General features: G+C 38.4%; 1 protein-coding gene across 1 annotated transcript in view; it reads right to left on the bottom strand.

The window, feature by feature from the left end:
* The window catches only part of LOC125230233 (rab9 effector protein with kelch motifs-like), a 59,284-nt gene that overhangs the window by 19,475 nt on the left and 13,203 nt on the right, over positions 1–26,606 (bottom strand). The window contains exon 2 of the mRNA XM_048135327.1: positions 6,760–6,921. Within this exon, the coding sequence (XP_047991284.1) occupies positions 6,760–6,916 (157 nt within the window). The 5' untranslated portion in view covers positions 6,917–6,921. The remainder of the gene's footprint in view (positions 1–6,759; positions 6,922–26,606) is intronic.

Genomic DNA, 26,606 nt, shown 5'->3' with positions numbered 1-26,606 from the left:
TGAAAGACATGAGTGAAAGAGTTATGTTCGTAACAACACGTGGGCAAAAGAAGCGAATGGAAGAGAAAGAAAGGCAAAAAAATGCCGGCACTACGGATTTCCAAAACGGTTGGATTGATCACCCAAACGTGGCCGAAATTCTAAAAAACCCTAACAATTCAACACAATTAAGTTTTAATTCAGAAGAGTATCGCAAGTGTGCGAAAATGAATGATTGTATTTATAGCAGAAACAATACGTTTGTATATACACCCTCATTGTCACTTATTAGCGTTGCACCAGTATCCCTATCATGTATGAAACGAGCTTTCTTCATGAGGGAATTGGAAGCTTTCTGCAATATTATAAACATTAACGAAATATGCGTTATTAAAAACAAAGACAATGAAAAGATTATCAAAGAGCTAGCTCAACATATAAAAAATATAAGTAAGTGGTCCGGGCCACGACTATGTATTATAAAGGGTGCAAAAGAAGTAAAGAATAAAGATGACAGGCGAGTCATCATGAATGATTTTCATATCTTACCCACTAGCGGACACGCGGGTATGCGTAGGATGACGAATAATATAAAACGTCACTACTACTGGCCAAGCATGGAAAATGACATAAAAGCTTTTGTAAAAAAATGCGATAAATGCCAAAAGCAAAAATTCCATAAACACATAAAAGAACCGATGTCTATTACTACCACAGCCACATCGGCATGTGAAAAAGTGTATCTAGATCTAGTTGGCCCTTTAACTAAAGATAACAACGGGTATAGTTACATATTGACGATACAGTGCGAGCTCACTAAGTACGTATGGGCTTACCCATTACCCAATAAAGAGACCGAAACGGTCGCGCGAGCATTCGTTGAAGGTTTTATTTTACATTACGGCATCCCGCGCGAGATAGCAACAGACCGAGGTTCTGAATTTATTTCTTCAACTATGCGAAATACGTGTAAATTGTTAAAAATAAATCAGATACAATCCACGGCATATCACCATGAGAGTCTCGGTTCTTTGGAGAACTCTCATAAGGCCCTGGGAGCTTTCCTCAGAATCCAGACGGATAACCAGGCTCACGAATGGAGCAACTGGCTTCAATTCTGGTGCTTCAGTTATAACACGACTATGCATTCTGAAACTAAGTATACTCCCTTCGAATTAGTATTCGGAAAACTTTGTAATTTACCAACTAATATAACTAATAATAATATAGATCCTGTGTATAACTTCGATGATTATCCGATAGCTTTAAGGTATAGATTGCAAAAGGCTCAGGAAGACGCCAGAAATAATTTAATTATGTCAAAGCAGTTAAGAAAAGAAAGATATGATAAAACATGTAATCCAATTAAGTATAAAATAGGCGATTTATTATTAGTGAAAAAAGAAGGACGTGAAAAAATGGACCCAGTGTATTTAGGTCCATACTCTGTTATTGAAGACATGGATGTTAATGTAAAAGTTTCTATAGGAAATAAACAAAATGTAATCCATAAAAATAGAACTATTCCTTATTTTATGTAACGAGTTATGCTAGTAATAAGTTAGTCATAATCATTGACTCATCGGTGCACCAGGTGTGCGTCACATTTCATTATATTATTGTTATCGTAACCTAAGAGAGTAATCACCTCACCATAATTATGAGCGTGTCGTATTATACAATAACACATAAAAGTGATTGACCTGTATTTTTATTGTAGGTTAATTTGAAAGTTTGTTAAACATGATTTTTTTTGTGTAATATTTTTTTTTCTTTTCTAAAAAAAAAAAAAAAAAAAATGGGGGGAAGGTGTGATGTGTAAGCATACCTAATTAGATTAAGTAGGCTAGATGCTTTATATATGGAAACTGTATTACTCATAATGATCAGCTTATTCTATCTGTATTCTAATCGACATTACATATTGATGCCTTGGAGAGTCAACATGTGTTTCATTTATTAAACTCTACTACATCCCTACCGAATAGAACATGCACCAATAGCTTCGACCAATACAGTACGGGGTCAATATAATACGGGATTACCATATCTTTCTACGGGTACTGGCACTCGTTTAGGAATAGGATCGGGCGGCACAGAGGCGGACTCCGGTGGCGCACGCGGTGCCGTTCCGTTCTCCTGGCTATCACCCGGGTCCGTCGCTGGGCACGCCGTTATAGCCAAGCGTGAGTTGTTGCGTAACTGATCTATATGCCTTTTAATAATTTGACCGTCTTCCCTTTGCACCAAATAATTTCGCGAACCTAACTGCTCCGTAACGGTCCCGCTAACCCATTTCTCCCCTTTGCTAAAATTCCTAGCCCAAACATTCTCACCCACCTTACACGACCTCGAGGCACCCCCAGCGTTTTCGCGTTGACGGAGTTGCGCGTTACGCGCACTGTCGCGTGCCGCGGCGCCAGCGTCAGCGCGCAGTAAGTCCAATCTCGTGCGTAAACCTCTTCGCTGCAGCAACCTAGCCGGCGACTCCTCCGTGCTGCTGTGGATAGCATTCCTGTATGCCAGTAAATATGACTGAAGCGCCGTGTCCACGTCTTGGTTATCGCGTAGAGCCTTCAAAATTGTTCGTTTGACCAGCTTAACTGCGCCTTCCGCGGCCCCGTTGGAGGACGGATGATACGCCGGGGAGTAGGTGTGTTTTATGCCATTCAATTGCATTGGCCAGTTCAGCACTAGTGAAAGGAGGGCCATTGTCTGATACCATCATTTTAGGTAGGCCGAAATGCGAAAACATCTCCCTTAAAACTTTGATGACCTCCTCCGCCGTCGTCCTTGTCATTTGTTTTACTTCTAGCCATTTTGATGTTGAGTCAATGACCACTAAAAAAGTCATTCCGTTTAGAGGTCCTAAGAAATCCATGTGCAACCTACTCCAAACTTCTTCAAGATATGGCCAAGCTTGAGGCGCCGACTTGGCTGGAGCCGATGCTTCCAAGGCACATGTGGTGCATTCCCGACACGCTTTCTCGATTTCAGCATCGATACCGGGCCACCAAACATAGCTTCGGGCCAGACTTTTCATCTTGACCACTCCAAAATGGCCCGTATGCAACTCACGTAGCACGTCATTTCTTAACGTAGTGGGTATCACCATTCTGTATCCCCACATGACACATCCTCCTTCTGAGTATAGTTCATGCCGCCTTACCCAATACGGCTGCAGCGCTGGATCATCACACTTTGCCGGCCACCCTGACTGTAAGTACATAACCACTCTTCTTAATACGTCATCTGTTTTCAAATTGGATCTTACTTGCTCACTGGTGATTGGTAAGAACTCCTGAACGAATTTCACATACGTTACCTCTGTTTTGTCAGCTGCCTGCTTCCCCACTGGTAACCTGGAGAGTGCGTCAGCTCCATTTTTGTCCGTAGGCACGTATTCTATGTCGTAGTCGTATCCAGACAAAATGACCGCCCATCTTTGTAGTCTGCTCGCGGCCATTGATGGAATACCTCCCTTATCTCCAAATATGGAAACCAACGGCTTATGATCGGTCCTCAGTAAAAACCTCCGGCCGTACAGGTACTGGTGGAATTTTTTAACACCGAACACAATTCCCAAGGCCTCTCGTTGAATCTGAGAATAATTTACCTCTGCCGCATTGAGCACTCTGGACGCGTACGCAATAGGCCTTTCCGTGCCATCTGGCATCTGGTGAGAAATTACAGCCCCCACTCCGCTAGCACTCGCATCCGTCGTCAAACATAACGGCAGTTCAGGGTCATAGTGAGCCAGAACAGAACTGGAAACCAAACAACGCTTGACGGCATTAAACGCTTCCGTACATTCCTTGGTCCAAATAAACGAGACTCCCTTCCTTAATAATTGGTACAAAGGGGATAGCGTCATACTTATATTTTTGACAAATTTGCCATAGTACATAATCATTCCTATGAATGAGCGCAGCTCAGTTACATTGGCCGGTATTGCCATGTCCTTTATTACTTTAATCTTTTCCGGACATGTGTGAACCCCTTCTTTACTAATGCGGAACCCTAAATACGTCACCGACTCTGCGAAGAAAGAACATTTCTCTTTTTTTACCTTTAAACCAAATTTCTCAAGGCGACCTAGCACCTGGTGTAATGTACGCAAATGCTCGTCCCTGTCTACCCCCGTTATAATTACATCATCAAGGAAAACTCCTACTCGTGGTAAGTCCGCAAAAAGTTGTTCTAATTTTCTTTGAAATATTCCCGGACTCGATGATAGCCCGTAAATAAGCCTATTATACATATACAAGCCTTTATGTGTGTTTATTACGGTATATATATGGTTTCGATGTCTCGTCTAACTCGAACTGTGCGTAAGCTTGAGACAAATCTATTTTTGAAAACGTTTCTCCCCCATGTAATTTAACCAGTAGGTCCTCGACTCTAGGCAAAGGAAAACGGTCAATTTCTAAGCATCTGTTAAGAGTTAATTTATAGTCGCCGCAAATGCGAATACCTCCGTCACGCTTCACTACCGGTACAATCGGCGTGGCCCAGTCTGAAGTCTCGACCGGTGTGATAATACCTTCCCGCTCCAGCTGGTCCAACGCGCGCTCCACCGGCGCGCGCAGCGCGTACGCCAGCGGGCGCGCGCGCATGTACACGGGCGCGGCCCCCGGGCGCACGCGCAGCGCCACCGTGCCGCCCGTGTACCGCCCGAGCCCGTCCGCAAAAACATCTTTATACCTACAAATCAATGAATCCATTGTAATTTCTGATTGGGTATCGATCTTATTGCAATCAAACTGCCCTAAACCAATTAACAATTCGTACAACCATTGCCTACCCAATAATGGATTTTTGCCCCCGTCGATAATGAATAAATCTAAAGGTATCTCTTTGTTTTTATATTTAACGATTGGGACAATTTTACCGACTGGGCGAAAACCACCTACTGAGTAATAATTTAGGAAAACATTTGAAGTTAAAATAGGTATATCCTTAAATACTTTTTTATAGCAGTCTAGACTTATACATGAAATGGGACTACCGGTGTCCACTTCCATTTCCATACATTTTCCGTTAATGTCCAACGTCATTCTAAAAGGCGTATAACGACTCAAACTGCCGGTAGATAAAGCGTTAATAAGTACCTCGATCAACATCTGCTCCTCATCTTCCTCATTCGCGTCTAAAGCATGTACTCTCGCTCCATTCTGTAGCCTGGGACACATCTTCTTCAAATGACCTTGTTGCATGCATACGCGACATGAGTACAGGCGGAATTTGCATGCCGCCGCGTCATGATGGCCCCCACACGCGCGACACTGGCCCTGCTCGCGGCCGCGCGGCGCTCCCGCCACCGGCGCCGCCCTCGCCGTCGCGCGTCCGCTCCCTGACGCCGGCTTGCTGTGACTCCACGGCTGGCTTGCCCCTTTAGGTCTCCAGGTCCCCGACGAGCCTTGCGCCCTCGCGCCGCTTGAAGAAGTGTACAGCACCTCCACGACGTCTTTATTCGTACCACGCGTTCTCCCATCGACTGCCGCGGCGTCTTTTTCTGCCGCCTCCATAGCAACCGCTAACTTCCAGGCCTTGGCGAATGACAAACCATCTTCCACGAACAATCTCTGCCTAATGGTATCGTCCGCAATGCCACACACAAACTGATCCCGCAGATTATTTTCCAGTTCAGACTTGAAATCACAATATTTCGTCATTTTTTTCAATTCCGCGACATACACAGCTAGTGACTCGCTTTTATTTTGTACTCGTTGACGAAATTTGTAACGTTCCGCCATTATGCTTTTTTTTGGCTGTAAGTGATTAGTCATCAGTTCCTTTAGCACTTCAAATTTCTTTGTGGACGGCTTATCTGGTGTACATAATGTCACTAGTAACTCGTAACTCGCACTGCCCATCACTGTAATAAGAGTCGGCACTTTCAATTCTTCTTTTACATCATTCACTATGAAATATTGTTCCAGCCTATCCACATACAACGCCCAATCGTCCGCGCTGGCACCAAATTGACAATAAACATTTTTATAAAAATCTTAACCTACCCGCTGGGTCACTGACCGGCGATCAGCTGTGATACATGTCTATGTATATTGCTATACATGTACATATATCACACTAACGAGCCAACGGAGGCTTGCTCTAGTGGACTCGAGAGTCGAGCCTTGTTAAACTCGATCGACTCGCACGGCCTAAGCCTAAAGTGCTACACGTTATCTTGTTGAAAACTTCACTGAATTTAGATACATATTTTTAGGATAAAAACCCGAGTCTTTCATGCTTGTGACATCGTCATGAAGCCTTGCTATTTTTTACTTTATCAAAGCATTCGAACTATCGATCGTTCGAGTAATGTAGCAGAATAATTGCTTTACTCCTAGTCCATGCAGACATTCCTTTCACTTCTACTATAGACAAAACGGCCTAGATGTAAACGTGAATCCTCCTAGGATGTAAACGTATTCTTCGAGTAATGTAGCAGATGCTTGCCTTATTGCTTCAAATGACCATTAATTCCACGCGAACATTCCGTCCACCAAAGGCAACTTATGAGACACACCTTCAACATTCCGCCCACCAAAGTGTAAGACTCACCTAAGCAGTATCTCCAGAAGTCCCTAAATGGCACAGACCTGCCACCTCCTCTTCCTCCTAAGATGTAGACGTATTCTCCGAGTAATGTAGCAGAGTGCTTGCCTTACTACTTGACCAAATGAACACTCATTTCACGCGAACATTCCGCCCACCAAAGGCAGTTTATGAGACTCATCTACAACATTCCGCCCACCAAAGTGTGAGACTCACCTAAGCAGTATCTCCAGAAGTCCCTCAGCGGCACTGAGCCGCCACCTCCTCTTCCTCCCAGGATGTAAACGTATCCTCCGAGTAATGTGGCAGAGTGCTTGCCGCGCGCGCACGGCGCAGCGCCGGGGCTCCCGCTACCGTCCACGGAACTCCACATCTCATCTGGAACAAACGAATTCTAAATTAGACACCGAAACAAAGAATCACAGCAGGAAGGCAAAGTGAAAGTTTGGTGGCACTGGCAAAGCTAACCTTGAAGAGTGTTTTCGAAGCAGATGCAGATCCATCTAGCTAAATGTTCCGTAAATGAAACGAATGTATCGTAAAATGGGTTCTTCGTTCTTCTATGAAAATACCTACTTATGGTAGAGGTGTGTAGGTTTTGTCAGGTCTGGACAGATCTTTATATTACTATTTATAGAAATTTTCGCCACAGGAGTCAACAAAACTAATACATATATAAAATTCAGAATAAAGTCGAACTGACGAAAAGTATTCATATTGGGTTACGTATCCTTAACCAACGTCAATGGTAAATTAAAGTGTAGTTAACGCTTATATGGCTTGTGTGGTTAATCTTTTTATATGTAGATACTTAGGTAGGTACCAATATATTCACTTACTAATTTGTAAATTTCTTGCTAAGGTAGGGACAGTAGGTACAGTGGCACTCAAAAGTAAAACGTTCGTGGTACCTACATTATGTCAAGTCATAGTCATAAACGAGAAAAGATACGACTCTTCATAGCCTTTCTCGTCATAAAATGTAATGCTTTTCACAAAGTGATTAAAGCAAACTACTTGAGGTCATTTCTCAAAATTTTGCCACCACCACCTGTCACTACGTTTATGTTAGAACTTTTTTTTTAGTATACAATATCTTCATAAATAAATTATCAATACATATTAAAAGACAGTTTTTACATAGAGGCCTGATGCTTTGAAATCGATTTATTTTATATTAATGAAATAAATAATAATTGTAACTAAGTTTTGGCGAAATAACTGGCATTTTGTCGGTCACCTGTGCATCGTTCACCTGGCTAAAATAGGCAAGTGAACGACATTTTGGGACATGGTGATGACAATAATGATAAATTTACCAATCGTAATAATACTTTTTGATACCTTCAATATTTGTTTTGTGCGTTAAATGAGAAAAGTATTACTGTAATTTCGGTTTAGGCTGCATTTCTCAAAGGATTGTTGCTTTTTTGTGGTGTATGTCCTTCACCTGTGCGATAAAGCCAGGTGAACGACTCAGTGACAGGAAACCGACACGTCGATCACTTGTCATAAGCCAGATGAACCATTACGAGGGGCGATCAATCGGATCAATAAGTAATGATAATGAGTATTAAAACATAATCTAGAATATGTGTATTATAATAATAATAATAATGAGTATCCTTATATTTTTATAATTAAAAGTAACTCTTCTGTGATTTATTTACATATTTTAATTTTTTCATTTGTTTTTTACCCCTTTAAAAAATGAAATCTTAATTATAGTTTAAATACCGTGTCAGTAAGCAAGTGGTTGCTTGAATTGAAGTGAAGTCACTTCATTATACTTCAGAGTAGCTATTACATTATGATTTTATTTAAAGGTCGGGTATAAAATATTAATGAGCCCCTTCCTTGAGATTTGGGTGGCGGTTAAAACCTATTATAATGCTGATGGGCAGGTGAATGACGTCCATATCAGGTGAATGACCACCAAACTACAGGTGATCGACTACGGAGTAACTTACAGATAGTTAGGACATGGGCTACAACCTAGGTCTAGGTTTCATGTGAAGTTATCTCGATATTCTCGATTCACTTTGATGTTACGGCGGTTAAGTGGTTTGAGGCTTTGAGCATTACACCCCAGTTGATACGTAAATTTTAACACATGTCATTAAAATTCAAAATCAAGTCAGGAAACCTTGACTTTTCGGTTGGAAAGGGCTATTTTCCATTTTATGTTGAATATCAAATTGTTAGAAATTATTTTGAAGCGAATGAAAATGATGTTATTATTATATTTAGTTATCCTACCTAAGTACGAGTATATAGATAATAATATCCCACCTAAGTATAACCTAACCTACTTACTTGAATATTTTCGAAATTTTAGGAACATATGGCCTAAATATTTTTATATTAAAGGAAAAAATGGAAAAATTTACGATTCCGGCGCGACTTGAACCCGCATCCTCTGCAATCCGTGCATTGCTCTTAACCAATTGAGCTACGGAAGCCGCGCCGGACATCGCAAATCTTTCCATGCCTTTTCTTATGTACACACGTCTTGGGGTGACGTCTATACATATGGCCTAAGTTATGTTGTAGATACTTAATTAGAAAAAAAACTGAATCTTAAAAATATTTAGCAATAACTTTATATTCTTTATATTGCAATTTTGAATGTAAGTCCCTTATCGGCCTTATCTCAGAAATCCAATGTTCAAACAACTCGCAAAAATTACATGCTCATTATAAAAGTGCGTTTTGCGTGATTGGAAATGTAAAAATTATAAGCAAACAAACGAATATAATATGTTCCTAAAGAAAACTACAAGCCAGCAATAAGTTCCGAAAACCCCCGTGCTGCTTCAATTTAAACCTACTTATTCTGGTCCGTGGTTTCGCATAAATTCAACCAAGAGCTGAACATGAGAGCTTTATCTCGGTTATGAAATGGGGCCTTTGGCAGATTTATACGAAGGGACCGCAGGGAAACGGTAATATCTACTACTTATATTGTACATGTATCGTATAACTCATATTATTTCAGAATTAGGATTCTTGATGAGCATATTTACATATACAGAATGGGTAGGTATTGTTATACAGTACGGTACGAGATAAACCAGTGGGAAATGGAGAGAACGCTACCCAGCAGGCAAGAAGCTTTTTAACAGGCTTGAAATAATTTGTACCTAATCATTTGATATCAAAGTACTGTTAGCATCACTTAATCACTTATCATTGAGCTTAAGTACTTATATGTACTCGTCGTACAATGCCAAAATTATTGAACAATCGTGACAACGATGGTGAACAATATTAAGTACCAGAGATCAAAGTCGCAGTAAAAGATATTAAACTGAATATTGATAACAAAATTATAGATTCCAATTTTGAAGTAGCAACAGAGTTCGAAAAATTTTTTACCGAGATACCAGCATTCACAACTAAGGATTTAAATTCATCACCCTTATCTGCCGTCACATTATTAGAGGAAAACGTTCCTGAGTGTTGTAGAGACCTTTATTTTGAACATGTTTGTACCTCAGATATAGTAAAGGCATTTAAATCAATTAATGTCAAAAAAACTAGTGACCTCTGGGGGTCTCCGTCCATGCCGTAAAATCCTTAGTTGAGATTGTAGCGCCTGACTTAGCAGTTATATTCAACAACAGTGTTGACTGCGGCGAGTTTCCTGATCTAATGAAACATAGCAAAATAACTCCTTTATTTAAATCCGGCAGCCACTCTGACCCCACTAACTTTAGACCAATATCTGTGCTGCCAACTTTCAGTAAAATATTTGAAAAATTAGTTCTTTCTCAATTAGTACGACATTTTAACGTTAATAATTTAATGCATAATAAGCAATTTGGCTTCACACGGGGTCGCTCGACAACCGATGCTGGTGTTGAGCTAATTAAGCATATTTTCGATGCCTGGGAGGAGTCACAAGATGCTTTAGGTATCTTTTGTGATTTATCTAAGGCCTTCGACTGTGTTTGTCATGAAACATTGATCAGGAAACTACATTATTATGGAGTCAGAGGATCAGCACTAGATTTACTCAAGTCCTACTTAAATGGTAGAATACAAAGGGTAGATGTCAATGGACAGAGATCAACTGGGTCATTGGTCTCTATGGGTGTACCACAGGGATCAATATTGGGGCCTTTCCTGTTCCTTATCTACATAAATGACTTGCCATTCCTTGTAAAGACCCACCATGATATAGTATTGTTTGCAGACGACACCTCACTTATTTTCAAACTCAAACGACAGCAACAAGCTCACAGTGATGTAAACAATGCTATCTCTAAAGTAGTGAACTGGTTCAATGCTAATAATTTATTATTAAATGAAAAAAAGACTAAATGTATTAAGTTTGTCACTAATAGTAACGTAAGGAATGAGCAAACAAGTGTCGTTGTGAAGGATGAGGAATTAGAACTGGTAGATAGTACAGTTTTTCTTGGTATAACTTTAGATTCTAAACTTCAGTGGGGTCCCCATATTGTTAACCTCTCGAATAGACTTAGTTCTGCAGCTTTTGCAGTGAGCAAGATCCGTCAGTTAACAGACGTGAAAACAGCTCGATTAGTTTATTTTAGTTACTTTCACAGCATTATGTCATATGGTATTTTACTTTGGGGCAGTGCTTCAGAGATAAATACCATATTTATTCTGCAGAAGAGGGCTATTCGAGCAATATATAAAATGAACCATAGAGACTCACTTAGAGATAAATTTAAGGACATTAATATAATGACAGTGCATTGTCAATATATTTATGAGAATATTATGTATGTACATAAAAACATTTGTAATTTTAAGAAAAACTGTGATGTACATAATATAAATACTAGAAATAAACATAAACTCGCGGTGCCCTTCACACGGCTCTGTAAAATTAAAAAATCATTCATGGGTAATTGTGTTCGATTTTATAATAAACTTCCGAATCATATTACTGACTTGTCAATTAATAAATTTAAGAATCATGTAAAGCGTGTACTCATTTCCAAAGCTTATTATACAACACATGACTACATGAATGATAAAACAACGTGGGATTAATTGTTATTCGAAATGGTTTCTTATTTTTACGTTTATTATTATTATTATTGTTGATGAAATTAATATTGTATTTTTTTTGACATTGGATTTTTCCTAGAAATATTCTAGACATGTATTTTTTATATACATATACCTAATTATATATTTTTTGTTTAACGATTATTTTTATATGAAATTGTATATTATAGACTCAATATTATTATGAACAATAATTTACAACAATAAATTGCTCTGATAATTAGGTTAGATTAAGATCATAATATATATGTAATGAACTATTCATAAGAGCTTGTAACTAGGCCTACATGAATAAAGATATTTTGAATTGAATTGAATTGAAATTGAAAGGAAGAAAAAAACTCGGAAAATAAAATTAAGTAAGTAAGTTATTTCATTGTCGGAGTTTTTTCTTCTTACTTAAATTATAGAATATATTTAATTGGATTATGTAATTAGCTAAAAGAAATCCAACCAACACATTAGGTATTAAGACGCTACGGGAGCGAAAATGCTAAAATGGAAAGGAGTCCCCCTTTCAATTTGGGAATTTCAGTTAAATATACTAGTGTTATTAACTAGATTTATCGACAAAAAAATGTCAATTAAGAACAACTCAGTTAAAAGATATTGCGAAAAAATCTTTGAAATCGAGGTTCCGCTCTCGACTGTTTCCTCCTTCAAAACTTATTAAAACAGAACGAAATTTGAGGATCTGAATAACAATGAAATAATCTGTGTCGAACCGTTTACATTTTTTGGCTAATTGTTACCGATCTTGAGTATCACACCTTTTTTGAGCCATATTGAAAAAGACCGTTTTTAGAAATTTTTGATTGGCTCTAGCGTCTTTTAAAATAAAAATAGCAAAAAAATAAAAACGGTCCGACACAGATAAAAATAATAATAATCTGTGTTGAAAAAATAATTGATCTATCTTCAAAAACCAGAGAGGAAATAGTCGAGAGTGTTTGCATGGAGAAATTGACCTGTATCGTATCGTCTTAAGTCACTTTTCGAAGCAATTAAACTCAGTTCACACTTGAATATTAACGACACTTGAATATTAAAGGTACTCATCAAACTTTAACCCTTACTTTGGCTCGGGTGTTAAATCCGACCGAAGGAAAACGGGTTGTCATTCTGCATTCTATATTATTACGATTTCGCGGCAAGCTATCAGTCTCGAATCCGAATCGATATCAAAACGAATCTCAATATCTGCGGAAAAATGAAAAATATCTGCACATAAAGCGCACTGCAACCCCTGCAATATTCTACGAGTTCCCGGCATCAAAGGCATTTCTGCACCCCTGCCATTCTAGCAGAAAAGACAATCGTTGTCGCTACGTGGCGATCGAAGACGCAGTCTGACTCTGTCGCGCCACTAAAGAGCGATAGAGAGAGCTAGCTACAATAACGATATGATCGTAAGCAATGTGACGTTAGCTAGGTACCCTGGGGGGCATATTGTGAGGGGGGTGAATGAAATGCTCCCCGTGCTCCCTTAACTACTGTTGTAGGGGATCTACCCTCCCGTGTTATCGCTAACACATGTAAATATTGGTCGGCTTCGGTAATAAGTAATGAGTAGTGATGATTTGGAAGATGTTTATGGGGTGTTCGATTGACATTATTGTCAATGGGGTATGTGAGGGTTAAGTAAAGAGTGCTTTGGACCACTTCGTTTTCTGTATAAAGAATCCACAGAGAACCTCCTATAGAGTAGAAATCTTGTATATTTTGTGCGCGATACGAGTCGCCAGTGTTTGGGGTGCGAGGAGCGGGCGGGGAATGTGTTAAGCGCGCTGTGATTGGCCGTTTCAAGGACGGCGGGCAGTCGCGCCAGATGAAAAGGGACAGAAGTATGACTGTCCCTCTACTGACGCGTAAGTGGCCAATGTAAGTTGACCTATGCCGGCTCTGAATAAATTATAAATATGACTTATTTGTGGAATGTAATGCCGTCTGTTTTTAAATTTGAGCTTCTTGTTACCTTTCCACACCATTTCACACTACAGGTGGACATCTTTAAGGCATCAAAATACCCTTTTCCAATTTTTTTGTGCGAAAAACACGCGCTGCTTTCGGGTCTGTTACTTGGTCGATACTGATCGGGCACGGCGAGCGCCCGCGCTTATATCAGTGCAAATACTAGGAAGGCTGGCCACTGCGAGTCGTCTTGTAATAGATGTCTATAGGGGTTGGTCTGTGAAAGAATCCAATGGGCTATTCACCAGAGTGCAATTTTAATATAAATATAATAACTTTAGAAAGAACCTATAAATAGGTAAGTACTAACTTATATTAGTTCTGCGGACACTCAGCCACTGACAATACCCAATCAAGGCTACTCACACAGTCACTACGTGAACAAAATGAACATTAAACGTAGCGTATCCAGTTATAAAAACTTTGTCTCGTGTAATACAACTTTTAATACAGCAGCTCGAGCTCTAAAACCTAGCTTTGGCTGTCTACGGGAAAAATTTCAAAGAAAAGAGTTCTAAAAGTTGAAAAGCGTGTCTTCAACTTTGGACATTACCGCGTATCCGTCCATTTTTACTCGAAACTGTTGCAACATCTTTTTAAAACTACGAAACGGTGTGAAGTTGTGAAATATGAAGAGTGCCTTAAACTTAGATCAAGCATTGCTGTTGGCAGGTGGCCAGAATCAGCATTTGAAAAATCGTATCGTGAATTGACGATGCCATAAACACTATGCACAATTGTACTATCGTGGCTGTAAAGTACCTACCCGATTTTTTTACTAGTTGATCCCAGAATATGAATACTTCAGGAGAAGGTATATGAGCTTCAAAGTGTAAAAATACCTACATATTTTTTATTATTATTATAAATGGGCTTACTCTTGGCCACAGACTAGCCAAAGGCAAAGACGTGGCCTACGATGCAGTGAGCTCGCCCAGAAGATGCCTGTTCACTCTTGATTTGAAGGTTGCCGGGTTATATGAGCTCGGAAATATAGCCGCCGGCAAGGAATTCCACTCCTTGGCAGTGCGTATAAGAAAAGAAGAAGCAAAGCGCTTCGTGCGGATTCGAGGAATATCTACCAAGTATGTACTTATATTTAAAAATAAAATACACTTTGAAGAACCATTTGGTTTTCTACGTCTTTGACCATGTTAAACGTTTTCTAAAAACCGAAAATTTCTGTCGTACCTCGCCAACCTACTCATAAAATTTTCACGACTGTCGCTTGAGAAATGCCTCCTGCCTTCTGCGGAGGAAACAGGAAAACCATTTGAGCATACGAAAGCATCTTAACCCCATGAAATGGATAGGACGAAGACGCACGTAGGGCATAACTTATCTTATTTATCCATCTAAATAGCACTTGAAATATTCATAGTTAGTTGGGATTCTCTATAGGTACCTACTGTCATAGAAAGTTATCGTATCTTTAATGGTATGCCGGTAAAGGATTATGAAATCGTTTCGGCTGGAATATTGGGTATTGGGCCGGAAGGATGCTCGGGATAACTTCGTTTGACAAAGCGTTGGGTAACATGATAATATAAATTCTTCCGACCAACCAATTTCACCTATAATGGGTGTTGGCCGTGAATTCTCAATAAGGATTTGATTTACTTATTAAGGTTTTCTTTTATTTCTCTCTAATTAAGTATCGTTAAGAAAATTGAGTAAAAAAAATTGGAAAAACTCCCGACCGCGACATAGTGGACCGATTTTCATGAAACATGGCTAAGAACACTCCCGACTAACTCAGCTTCAAACAAAAAAAAACGAAATCTAAATCGGTTCATCCGGGAGCTACGATGCCACCGCCCCCAGATTTTACCTTTTTTAAATAAGTACTCCGACTACACAAAAACAAGCATACGGTCCATATCTTGGTAAGAATGGTCATCTACGAGTACCTATGGTGGCCTGCTCGTTGGGACAACCTAGGCAGGGAGTTCATATTACCTCTAAAATTAACCTATTTCAACTTTTCCTCTAGTGCGTTTTCACATTATCCGATCCTATATCGGATGTAGGACCGATATCCCATACATTTAAGCTGCCATTTTTGATTACCTTTGAAATCTTTCCGACATACGATATCGGATAATGTGAAAACGCACTTACTCGTGAAAATCTATTACTACTGTATAACACAAGCATAAAAAGCAGTTTTCTCTCGCTTCAGCGTCATCAATCAAGAGGATCCCGACCCAGTTCCGAGATACAAACACGGCGTATTTAATCACAACTCCTCCGCCATTTCTAGCACAAAAAGCGTTCAAAGCTTTTTGCTATTTTAAATTGAAATGGTTACATTTCAATCCACGCGTAAGCAGTCGGTGGAACGGAGATTTTACCATAAATCAAAGTGCGAAAGTTCCACACCGCTTAATCTAGAGAGCATATCGAGCCATAGATATAATATAATAGCGTAGGGTTCCGTAGTTTAAGTGTCCGTCACAATGGCCAATGCACATATTATGTCGTAGGTACCACGCAACTCCTTCCTTTATAATATTAGTCAAATTCCATTCACGAATTCCTAGTCGACTGCGGACTTGCGGAGTCCTAAAAATGGAAAAACATTACACGAAGCATGCATCGATCTCGCTTTGCTATCACTCTGCAGATTTCTTCGCATGATTTTTCCTAGTTTTCCGGATCAAAAGGTGGATTTTCGAAGTTTACAAATCTATCTAACTCTGACATCACTCAGAAGATGTCTGCGTATTTTTTTTCCTAGTTTCCATCATCCATCTTCGCGATTGATCAGTCCCGTCGGGTGCCCAACACCGACAAATGGCTGGAATTTATGCGTCGTTTATACGCTTCCCATCTTTATTATTAATGCGCGATTAGGGACGGGAATATTTAGATCACCCGTCACGTTAGGAACTTGGAACCCACATGCTGTTAGAGAGCCAGACCAGCTTGAGTCATATATTATTACTACTAAGCCAAAATTTTACATCAGTTTTATGTAACTATGTTTGAAGAAAATCTACACAATTATGAATTTACTCAGTGTATTTAGGTCAAGCGAGATATATTAATATATATCTAAGTCACGAAGACATTTTTTGCGAATATATCATAGGTAAATACTTTAAACTCGTTGTAAGATAGAGTGGAGAGTGAATTGTTTCATTTAAACGCGATTAAATATACATATTAATAATTATAATCTTAGGTAACGTAATTTAAGTAGGAAACAAAAAAAATTTTGGCTAAGGGATCAAGAAACGAGCAGTGCGATTTAACACTGCTTTTATAATTATGTGTCTGATCTACCTAAAATACGAATAAGCCAAATAAGAATTCAAAGCCGTGAAAAAATATCCAATTCAAAACTTATTAATAATTTGGTAGTAAGTCGGTGGTAGAGTACCCCTCATTCGTTGGCGGTCAACCCTTCGTTTGCTGACCTGACGGGCCAATTATCTCGGCGTGTTTAAACGTCACTCAGTGCGTGGGTTGACTTTTATATCAGTGGGGTGAAGGGTTATTTGGCTCGTGTCATAATAAAGGATTTGGCTTTGGTAGATTGGACTGGAGATATTTGTACAAATAATATGTTACCTACCTATTTAGTAGATGACAAACAACGAATGAGCCATGTTAGTAAATTGAGAAAATTCCATTGCTAAGCTTGGGGATACATATAAAAGTGCTAGGTAAAAACATAATAATATATATAATATAGTATCGTTAGCAAACGTTACGTTTATCTTATCTTATCTTAAATCTGCGGGGGCCCTTACGGATACACTTCGACCCATCGGGATGTTACGTTTACTTATACACCGTGTTTTTTTTGTTTTCCGTTAATTTCGACACGTAGCTAGGTTCATTATCAGGAACCACCCTGTATATCATTTTTAGTTAAATTCTCAAAAAAAATTTTTCATCATTTTCATACATAATAAATGAATTTATTAGTGTGAGAGACCCTTTAGAATAACATTCAAGTTAGTGTCAAGTGATTGACGGCACATGTCAAAACAAATAACATTAGGAATTGGGCTGTCACAGACGTGTTCAGTAATTATCTTAATTTTTTTAATAACTCGATAACCATAAGAGTTAAGGCTCTAGTTTCTTAGAGAAATTATTTGTATTTGATCTAAAGAACATTCCCTTAAAGTTAACGGAATTCAATAAAAACAGGGTGTATGTTACCCTTTGGACTTTTTCTTTTTTCAACGCTCAATTACTTAGTCATCGGTAACAACACAAAACGTTTTTTGTCCAAAATCGCGTTTTAATTGCATTTTAAAAGAACCTGAAAAACGTCTATTTTTTAGAAAGAAATCCAAATGATTTTTTTCCCCGTAATAATAACTGGAACAAATGAGCGCAAATCCGATTTAAAAATACCCGACAAGGATTTTTACAAATCCTTTATTTAATCCAGGTTATTCGTTTAAACCAGGAACGTTCCACGTCGCTAGACAGACTCAAATTGAAACCTAGATTGGCGACAAAAAGCGCAAAGAATCCACCCCTTTCAGAGCCAGGGCTGAATGGATGAACACAACGGGGGTCGTCAGAGCAGAAGGTTGTTCACGAAGCTTCTCAACTGCTCGAATAGACCAGTTAATTCTAATTAACGCAAGTTAAATTATATTCCATTGAAAATATTTCAACTTGTGCTATCTTAAAGTAGTCACACCACTATATACATAAATTAAAACGGAAATAAATTACACATATGAAAGAAAAATCTGGTTCGATTCCAGCCTCAGGTACTGGAGGCCTTAGACCAGTTAATATTGATCTATTTTGTGTTAGGCCATGTTTATAAATACTACGACTGACTGATATCATCTACGAAGTTAAATGAGCGGAAAAAAACATTGAAATATCTACAAAAAGTACAAAATATTTGCAATGGGTTTGCCTAATCAAGTGTGGTCGCATTTCTATAAAGAGTATGATCGATTCCAATTAAAAAAGCCGTTGTGTTTGGAAAATAATTTTAATTTAAAATAAACTCTAGATACGAGTACAATATGGATGGGATATGGCATAGTGCCCACAGTCAAAAGTAAAGTTTTTGTTAGAAAACATAACTCTTCACTTTTCTTTCTAACTGTATCTCAGAGTATATCTTAAAGCTTGGTTCACGCCGACCTACAATCAACAACAATATTTAAGACGTGTTCACAGAAACAGCTCGTTTTGTACGTCGAGTCGCTTCGTGAATAGCCAAGTGTTGAGGGGGTGTAGGGAGGGGGAGGCAGTTATCGTCTCGACTCGCGAGTGTTTGGTAATTTAGCGCGCTTGTCACTTGACACTGAAGGTCTACGTGAGATCCATCAGGCATGCAAGTTATGGGTTCCAAACACTTAAAACTAACAATAAGCTTATAACTAAAATCAATTAATATTAATAGATGTGGGAGTGGATATGGACTCGAGGTAGCGGGCTGCAGTGGCAGATAGGTGGGGATGAGGGGAAAACAAGTATATTTTGAAGCATTTCCGTCTCTTTTCCCCACAGAATAATGCAGTAAAACGACCGTCATTAGGAAGACGTGGCGTATGATTGCCGAGTTTCCGTCATGCATATACTGATGTCGAGGCTTAAATGCAAAATTTCGTGGCGAGAATATTATCCAACTAGGACTCCCTATGAATAGGAAGAGCTTTTTCTTACTAGCAATACTGGTTTCCTAAACTACGTATTACCCTACTAGAAACGAGCGGAAGAGAATTGTCCAAAATGTTCGCATGAAAAGTTCTCAATATTGGTCTTCGCACATTTATTGACAATCTTTAGTGCGTTTTCACATTATCCGATCCGATATCCAGATGTCCGAAGGATTTAAATTCCGAAGGATAAGGAGGAAGGAAGGAGGAAGGCAAAAATCAAAGATGGCGGCTTGAATGTAATGGGATATCGGTCCTATATCCGATATCGGATCGGAATGTGAAAACGCACTTAGGGTCAATTTCTATGACTTTTGTTGAGTTCTAAATAAACGCCAGTGTGTAACTCAAACATCAAAGTGTAAGTTTGGCGAAAAGATTAGAAACTGTATAACTACAGTTAATCTTTGTTTTCAATAAATAAATAAAAACCGGCCAAGAGCGTGTCGGGCCACGCTCAGTGTAGGGTTCGGTAGTTTTCCATATTTTTCTCAAAAACTACTGAACCTATCAAGTTCAAAACAATTTTCCTAGAAAGTCTTTATAAAGTTCTACTTCTGTGATTTTTTTCATATTTTTTAAACATATGGTTCAAAAGTTAGAGGGGGGGGGACGCACTTTTTTTTCCTTTAGGAGCGATTATTTCCGAAAATATTAATATTATCCAAAAACAATCTTAGTAAACCCTTATTCATTTTTAAATACCTATCCAACAATATATCACACGTTGGGGTTGGAATGAAAAAAAATATCAGCCCCCACTTTACATGTAGGGGGGTACCCTAATAAAACATTTTTTTCCATTTTTTATTTTTGCACTTTGTTGGCGTGATTGATATACATATTGGTACCAAATTTCAGCTTTCTAGTGCTAACGGTTACTGAGATTATCCGCGGACGGACGGACGGACGGACGGACGGACGGACGGACGGACGGACGGACAGACAGACATGGCGAAACTATAAGGGTTCCTAGTTGACTACGGAACCCTAAAAATAAGCGATTGTCAGCTGTTGAGAACATTACGTAATAAATCTTAATCTTAAAGATAATGTTCTCAATGGAAACTTGCAGGAGAATTTTCTCATGAAATTTTCCAGTAATTTACAGAAATTTTGAGAATGTTCTAGAACTTGTACATTGCTATACCAAACCATATCTCAGAGGATCTCCCTCGGCGAGCAGGCTTGCATAAATTGCATAAAGTTGGGCTGCATGTAAATCGACCGGCTTCATAGGGCTTACATTTGCTTCAAGTCTGATGGTTGCCAAGCGGCTGTAGCATTTTTGACTCAAAAAAACCGTAATATAAGGTTAATCTATGTACTAGTGCTGAGTAGAAATATTCGTCGTTCAAATGAAATTTTTATGTCTTTGACATAAAGGGCCTATGTCGAATACTAGCTTCAGCGTCGAGCACTAGTACACCTTACAGTAGGTAGCGAATTTATGAAAACATTTTTAAGAGGATACGGTAGCGAAAATGCTAAAATGGAAAGGAGCCCCCCTTTCAACTTGAGAATTTTAGTTAAATATACAAGTGTTATTAACTAGATTTATCGAAAAAAAATTGTCCATTAAGAACAACTCAGTCAAAAGATATTTCAAAAAAATCTTTAAAATCGAGGTTCCGCTCTCGACTCTTTCCTCCTTCAAAACTTAATCTATCGGAACGAAATTTGAGAATCTGAATAACAATGAAATAATCTATGTCGGACCGTTTAACTTTTTTGGTTAATTGTTACCAATCTTGAGTATCACACCTTTTTTTGCGCCACAATGAAAAAGGCAGTTTTTGGAAATTTTTGATTGGCTCTAGAGTCTTTAAAAAGCAGAATATCAAAAAAATCAAAACGGTCCGACACAGATAAAAATAATAACAATCTGTGTTGAAAAAATCATTGCTCTATCTTCAAAAACCAGGGAGGAAATAGTCGAGAGCGTTTGTATGGAGAATTGACCCCTACCGTATCGTCTTAAGTCAACTAATTTATACTCATGTTTCAACCAACCGATATGGCGTAATCTTTGCTACGCCACCTTCGTAGCGCTACGACACGAGATCGTCGTAGCGCGTAGCAAATATGTCTTTCGCTACAACGAGACTTGTACCTACGAAACTATCAGACGTATTCGGATTTTAATAATAAGTTGTTTAGACATTAATGGATCTCTCAGACTCAATTGTAACTAAAGTTTTTGGTTGGGTAAGATGTATCACTTAGGGCCACTTGCACCAACGAAAACCCACCATTTTATATGGAATTTGACAGATGACAGCCCACTAACCTTGAGTTAAGTGGTTGGTGCAAGTGGGCCTAAGAAGCTAAAAAAATGCATTAAAAAGTCAGAATTTAGGCTCGTTTGTGGGACAATATAATTAAGCATCGCAAAACTGATATTCCGAACACATTGATTCGCTGTTTTGTAACTCAAGGTCCAAAGTGGCACTCTAATACTGTAACTCTGCTGTTTGATCTAACTTTAATATTGATAGACTTAACTTCAACATGCTTGTCAAATTTGCAACTACCACCCCAGGGAGAGGTCTCCCATACATCTCAGCTTGCAAATTGTACATGTTTCTAAATTCAATACATACGGGGATGGGGGAGCAAATTGGATTCAGTTCGCGACTTGTGCGAACAGTATTTTTTAAGCAGCCCCATTTTTTGTGACGTTGTGAAGTTAGTTGCCAGCGTCTTTCAGTTTCGATAATCATGTAGGTAAGAACCTCGCGAGTCTTGAGAAAGAGACCAGTTTGATATCGCACGCTTATTTTAACCCCCGACGCAAAAACGACGGGGTGTTATAAGTTTGACGTGTCTGTCTGTCTGTCTCTCTGTCTGTCTGTCTGTCTGTCTGTCTGTCTGTCTGTCTGTCTGACTGTCTGACTGTCTGACTGTCTGTTTGTCTGTCTGTGTGTGTGTCTGAATGTGGCATCGTAGCTCCCGAACGGATGAACCGATTTTGATTTAGTTTTTTTTTGTCTGAAAGCTGAGTTAGTCGGGAGAGTTTTTAGCCATGTTTCATGAAAATAGGTGTACTAAATTGCGGTCGGGGTTTTTTTTTAAATTTTCAAAAGATGTGCTTAAATTAGAGGGGGAATGCCGCCAATGCCGCAAATTCTCAATGCCTATTTTTGATTTAATTCTAGATATCGAGTTGTAGGAATTCTCAGTATAGAAATGTTACGAGTACTTATATACGTATATGAAAGTAAGCGTTATGCTATGCCTTCTGTACAGAACGAACCCAGAAAAAAAAAAAACATGTAAGTTTAAGAAATCTTTATCTGGTCCGTAGACTGAAGCAGCTGAAAAGCTTCATTAGTATTTACTTCACAATGTTATTTATAACTCGGATGTAAAGGATTTCCCTGGCTTTCATATGTCGGAGAAGCGGACAATAGAGAGAGAGTATGGACTTTACAACGGAGAGGTAATCAAACCGGGAGGCCAAATCAAAACTATTCGATATCAAAACGATGCCATTTTGTTATCACTCCTACCTGCGCGTCTCGCTCGCTCCAATCCGTACCTAATAATAAATAAATAAATATTAGAGGACATTCTTACACAGATTGAGCCCCACGGTAAGCTTAAGAAGGCTTTGTGGATACTCAGACAACGATACAAATACTTATATATACATAGAAAACGTCCATGACTCAGGAACAAATATCTGTGCTCATCACACGAAATATTTTATGCTCTTATCTACCTAAAAGCAAATATGCTATATGGGGGGTATATTTTTCTATACCCAGATATAGATATTGTAGTAATATTTTAGATATTGAATAGTTCGAATTGCCTCGTAAGGGGAGGGGCTAACCCCCCCCCCCCTCACCCCTTTCCTAATCTGCCTATTCTTAACACTATTAGGATTGAAGTAGATGGATTTTTGAGGTACTTTCCTTTTAAAAGTCTGAATAAATGTATTATGTAGTGGATTAGGCAGGCACAGATATGATGTAAGTACCTACTTTAGAAGGCATTCAAAGTTTTAGGCCTACTAGGGCTTTGTTTATGAATATACTAGAACAGGCGGTGTTCAAATTTCATTCGGGTAAGTCCTGGAAAATTTTCCTACTTTTTTTTTATAGTAGAACAAAAATAATACGTAAGTACTGGGTTGTCTGGGTTATAAGTATGGGGGATTAACTATAACAAGGCAAATCTATTTGTTTTTGTCCTAATGTTTGCATATTAAATTTAATACCTAGTTTGTACATCAAAGTCATAAATCGACCTTTAACTAGCAAAGGGGCCCTTATTTGCAATTATTTATTGAGTAGGTAACTCAAGAATATACCTACTTAAGGACGGAAATGTCCTGATGAATACAGTCATGTGCCGTTCTCGGGAAAATTATCTAAGAAGGGGAATTTCCCGACAACGGCACAAAAATTACAAACAAGCATTTAAACGAGAAGGATCCTATGATTTCCTAATGGAAAAGTTTCCACTGGTATGGGAGTTGTCAAGTTATATAACGTCGTATCGTAATCAGCAACCGCAACTTTCAAACGTTATTTTCATCGCTTTTATACAGTTTCTTTACGTAAGTTTCAAATAAAAATAAGATTTCTCTAAGAAAAAACTCCCGTTCGCATGTTGTAAATAACAAGAAAACTTAGGACTGACCTCCTACTTGATGTTTTGTGGACATTACTCGATTTCGATAGTAAATGACCATCGTCGTAAGTCGTGATCATGACGCATATAGGTTGTCCAAAATAAAAGTTTTTTTTTTTTTTATAGGTAACTGTGTCAAAATATTCGGAGCTCGACAAAAAAAGATAATCATGGTCTACATATGTCTCGGTATACATAAGTCTGTCGTGAAGTATGTGTTTGTGTAGTAAATACTAGGACCTAAAATTACATACGTTTTTGTTTAGGGGCGCTAGTCACTTTATACAATCAATGCATGTTATTTTGTATGACCATATCGCTGTCGAGTAACATGTATTATTCAAACTACAAGAACTGCTTGGCGCTTTTAATGTGGCGTTTACACAAACGTAGAAGATATTTTTATTCAATTCACGTTTGCGGCAATCCTGCCGGGGGTTGACCTGAATAATGGTTGTGGAAAGGGGAAAATGCGAATAAATCGTCACTACAATAAATAATTCATGTTTTATTTTAATGTAGTTTTTGTTGAAGACCTGGATTTTCTTTACAAAATACGTATTGAAAACAGTCGTGATGGATGTCAAAAACATTATAACTGAACGGATATGTATAAGAATGTAAATTACAGAGAAAAAATATGTAGTGTGTGTGTTTTTATAATGTCTATGTTTTTTAAAATGAACTAAATATTTTTACATTTAAATAAATGTTTTTGACTTATAAGGTTTTGACAATTGTAATAAAAAATGTAACTTGAAGGTTAAATAGTAAAAGCTGCTCGCCAGAGTACCTCGTAGTGCATATCCAAGAAGTCAAACGTAAAAGAAATTAGCTATTTGCACCCAAATAAATACTTCCCCGTTATAATTTTATTTTATTGTTGTTCATGACAGCATTTTCAGTCAAACCATTTTTGTTGGGTATTTAAAGCACCCCAGAGTAGCCAGTATAATACCCACGCAGTTTTCCTACACAAACACCGTCCAGCCCCCGTAAATCAAACTTTTCCATCCCCCTCCCTGCAACCATCCCTCACAAACTCCCCTACAACGTTTATTCAACAACATGCTTCATTACGGTAGTGATGTGCCGATGAGAATGTTTCTATTTCTGACAATTATTTTCCGAAGAAATTTCCAACTTTATCGAGAACGTTCTCTCTAACAAAAAATAGTGCACTACCACTATCTAATTTTTTTTTCCATGGAAATGTACACAATAATATTATCTTTTCTTTAATTTACATTTGCTTCAAATAATGTGTTTGGGGAATTCTGTGAGGTTTTACTGCCGGTTTTTAATAAATTATTATATTTCATATTACCATGAAAATTACAAAGTATTTGCGTCTTAGTTCCTATATTATGTCTTATTTCTTTTACTAAGCGATTACACATCGAATTTGCGACAAAAAAGTTTTAGCTCTCAAAGAATGTTTCCGAACGATCCTTGTTCTTTGGACATTTTCGGCAACGGCACATCGATATTACGGCCTACCGCGAACGTCATCGATCATTCTCTCTTTTACTCTAATAGAAGCACAATTAGAGTGACAGAGAAAGTTGTCGAGGTTTGGTGTGCACGGTAGCCTCTACATACCAAACTATGCTTTATGGCTGAAAGTTTAAAGGATATGCGAAGGGTGAACGACCCTCGCTGCAGCCGACAAGCCAGGGTGCTAATGGTTTCGACTGTAATTGGACATTTGCTGTATTTATTGGTTACAGGTAGGTAGTTGGGGGTTTTGATTGGGCGGGTGACATGCAAAACATCGTCCTAGTTCATAGAAAACTGACAGAAAAATGTTTTTTTAAATATTAATAGTCGTGTGTGATGGGACTAAAAGCACTCACAAAATTGTCATAGTATAGTTTGGCAATAGTGTAAGTAAAAGAACAGTTACAATGTATGGTGTAGGTACATACATACTATCTTAGTAAAGGATGACTATTGTTAGGCTTCCCACAGACAGTCTTAAAAATTCATAATCTTAAAAAAAACTTGTATGCAATCTGACAGTTCAAACTGACACTGACAAGACACTGACAGATCTGTCAGTGTCAATTTGTATACAATTTTTTTTTAAGATTATGAATTTTTAAGACTGTCTGTGGGAAGCCTTAGACCCATATAATCTATGGCTCATAATAATGTTATTATTTAGCTAGACCTGGCATCTGGCATAGACATCTTTAATAACAAAAAGATTCCTTAACATTCTAGGTAGGTAAGTAGGTACTTTTAGGCCACCCTGTAGTAGTATAATGTAGTCGTGACATTAAAACTGCACTGTGCAATGATTAAACGACACGTGTAACCTAACAAAGAAACTAAAGTAGGTTACACACGACACACTTTTGGCAGCTCAAGTTACCGCCTCCCTTATTGCTAAGTTAATAGAGTTGAATACAAATGTAGTAGAACGCTGAAAAGCATTGGATGATCCGACTTAACCTCGGTTTCGGGTCAAACGCTCGTAAGTAATTGCTGAAGGCGTTGACTTGAATACTGATTGGACTAACATGTGCAAAATGCATAACTTTCTCAAAAAATCCGGAAAGATTGAAAATTTTCATACCTTTGTGTGAGAAAAGTCTCATCCAATCAGGCCCCGTAGCCGAATGGCATTTCTACGACGCGAAACGCCGCGAAAGGTAGTCTGGCTCTGTCGCGCCAATACACACGAGCGATAGAGATAGAATAGATATCTACGAACGTTTCGTTTCGTGAGCGTTTGTGCCATTCGGCTTCGTA

Source organism: Leguminivora glycinivorella, chromosome 10 (genome assembly GCF_023078275.1).
Source record: "Leguminivora glycinivorella isolate SPB_JAAS2020 chromosome 10, LegGlyc_1.1, whole genome shotgun sequence".
Lineage (NCBI taxonomy): Eukaryota > Metazoa > Arthropoda > Insecta > Lepidoptera > Tortricidae > Leguminivora > Leguminivora glycinivorella.
This window is presented reverse-complemented; position numbering and strand designations above follow the sequence as displayed.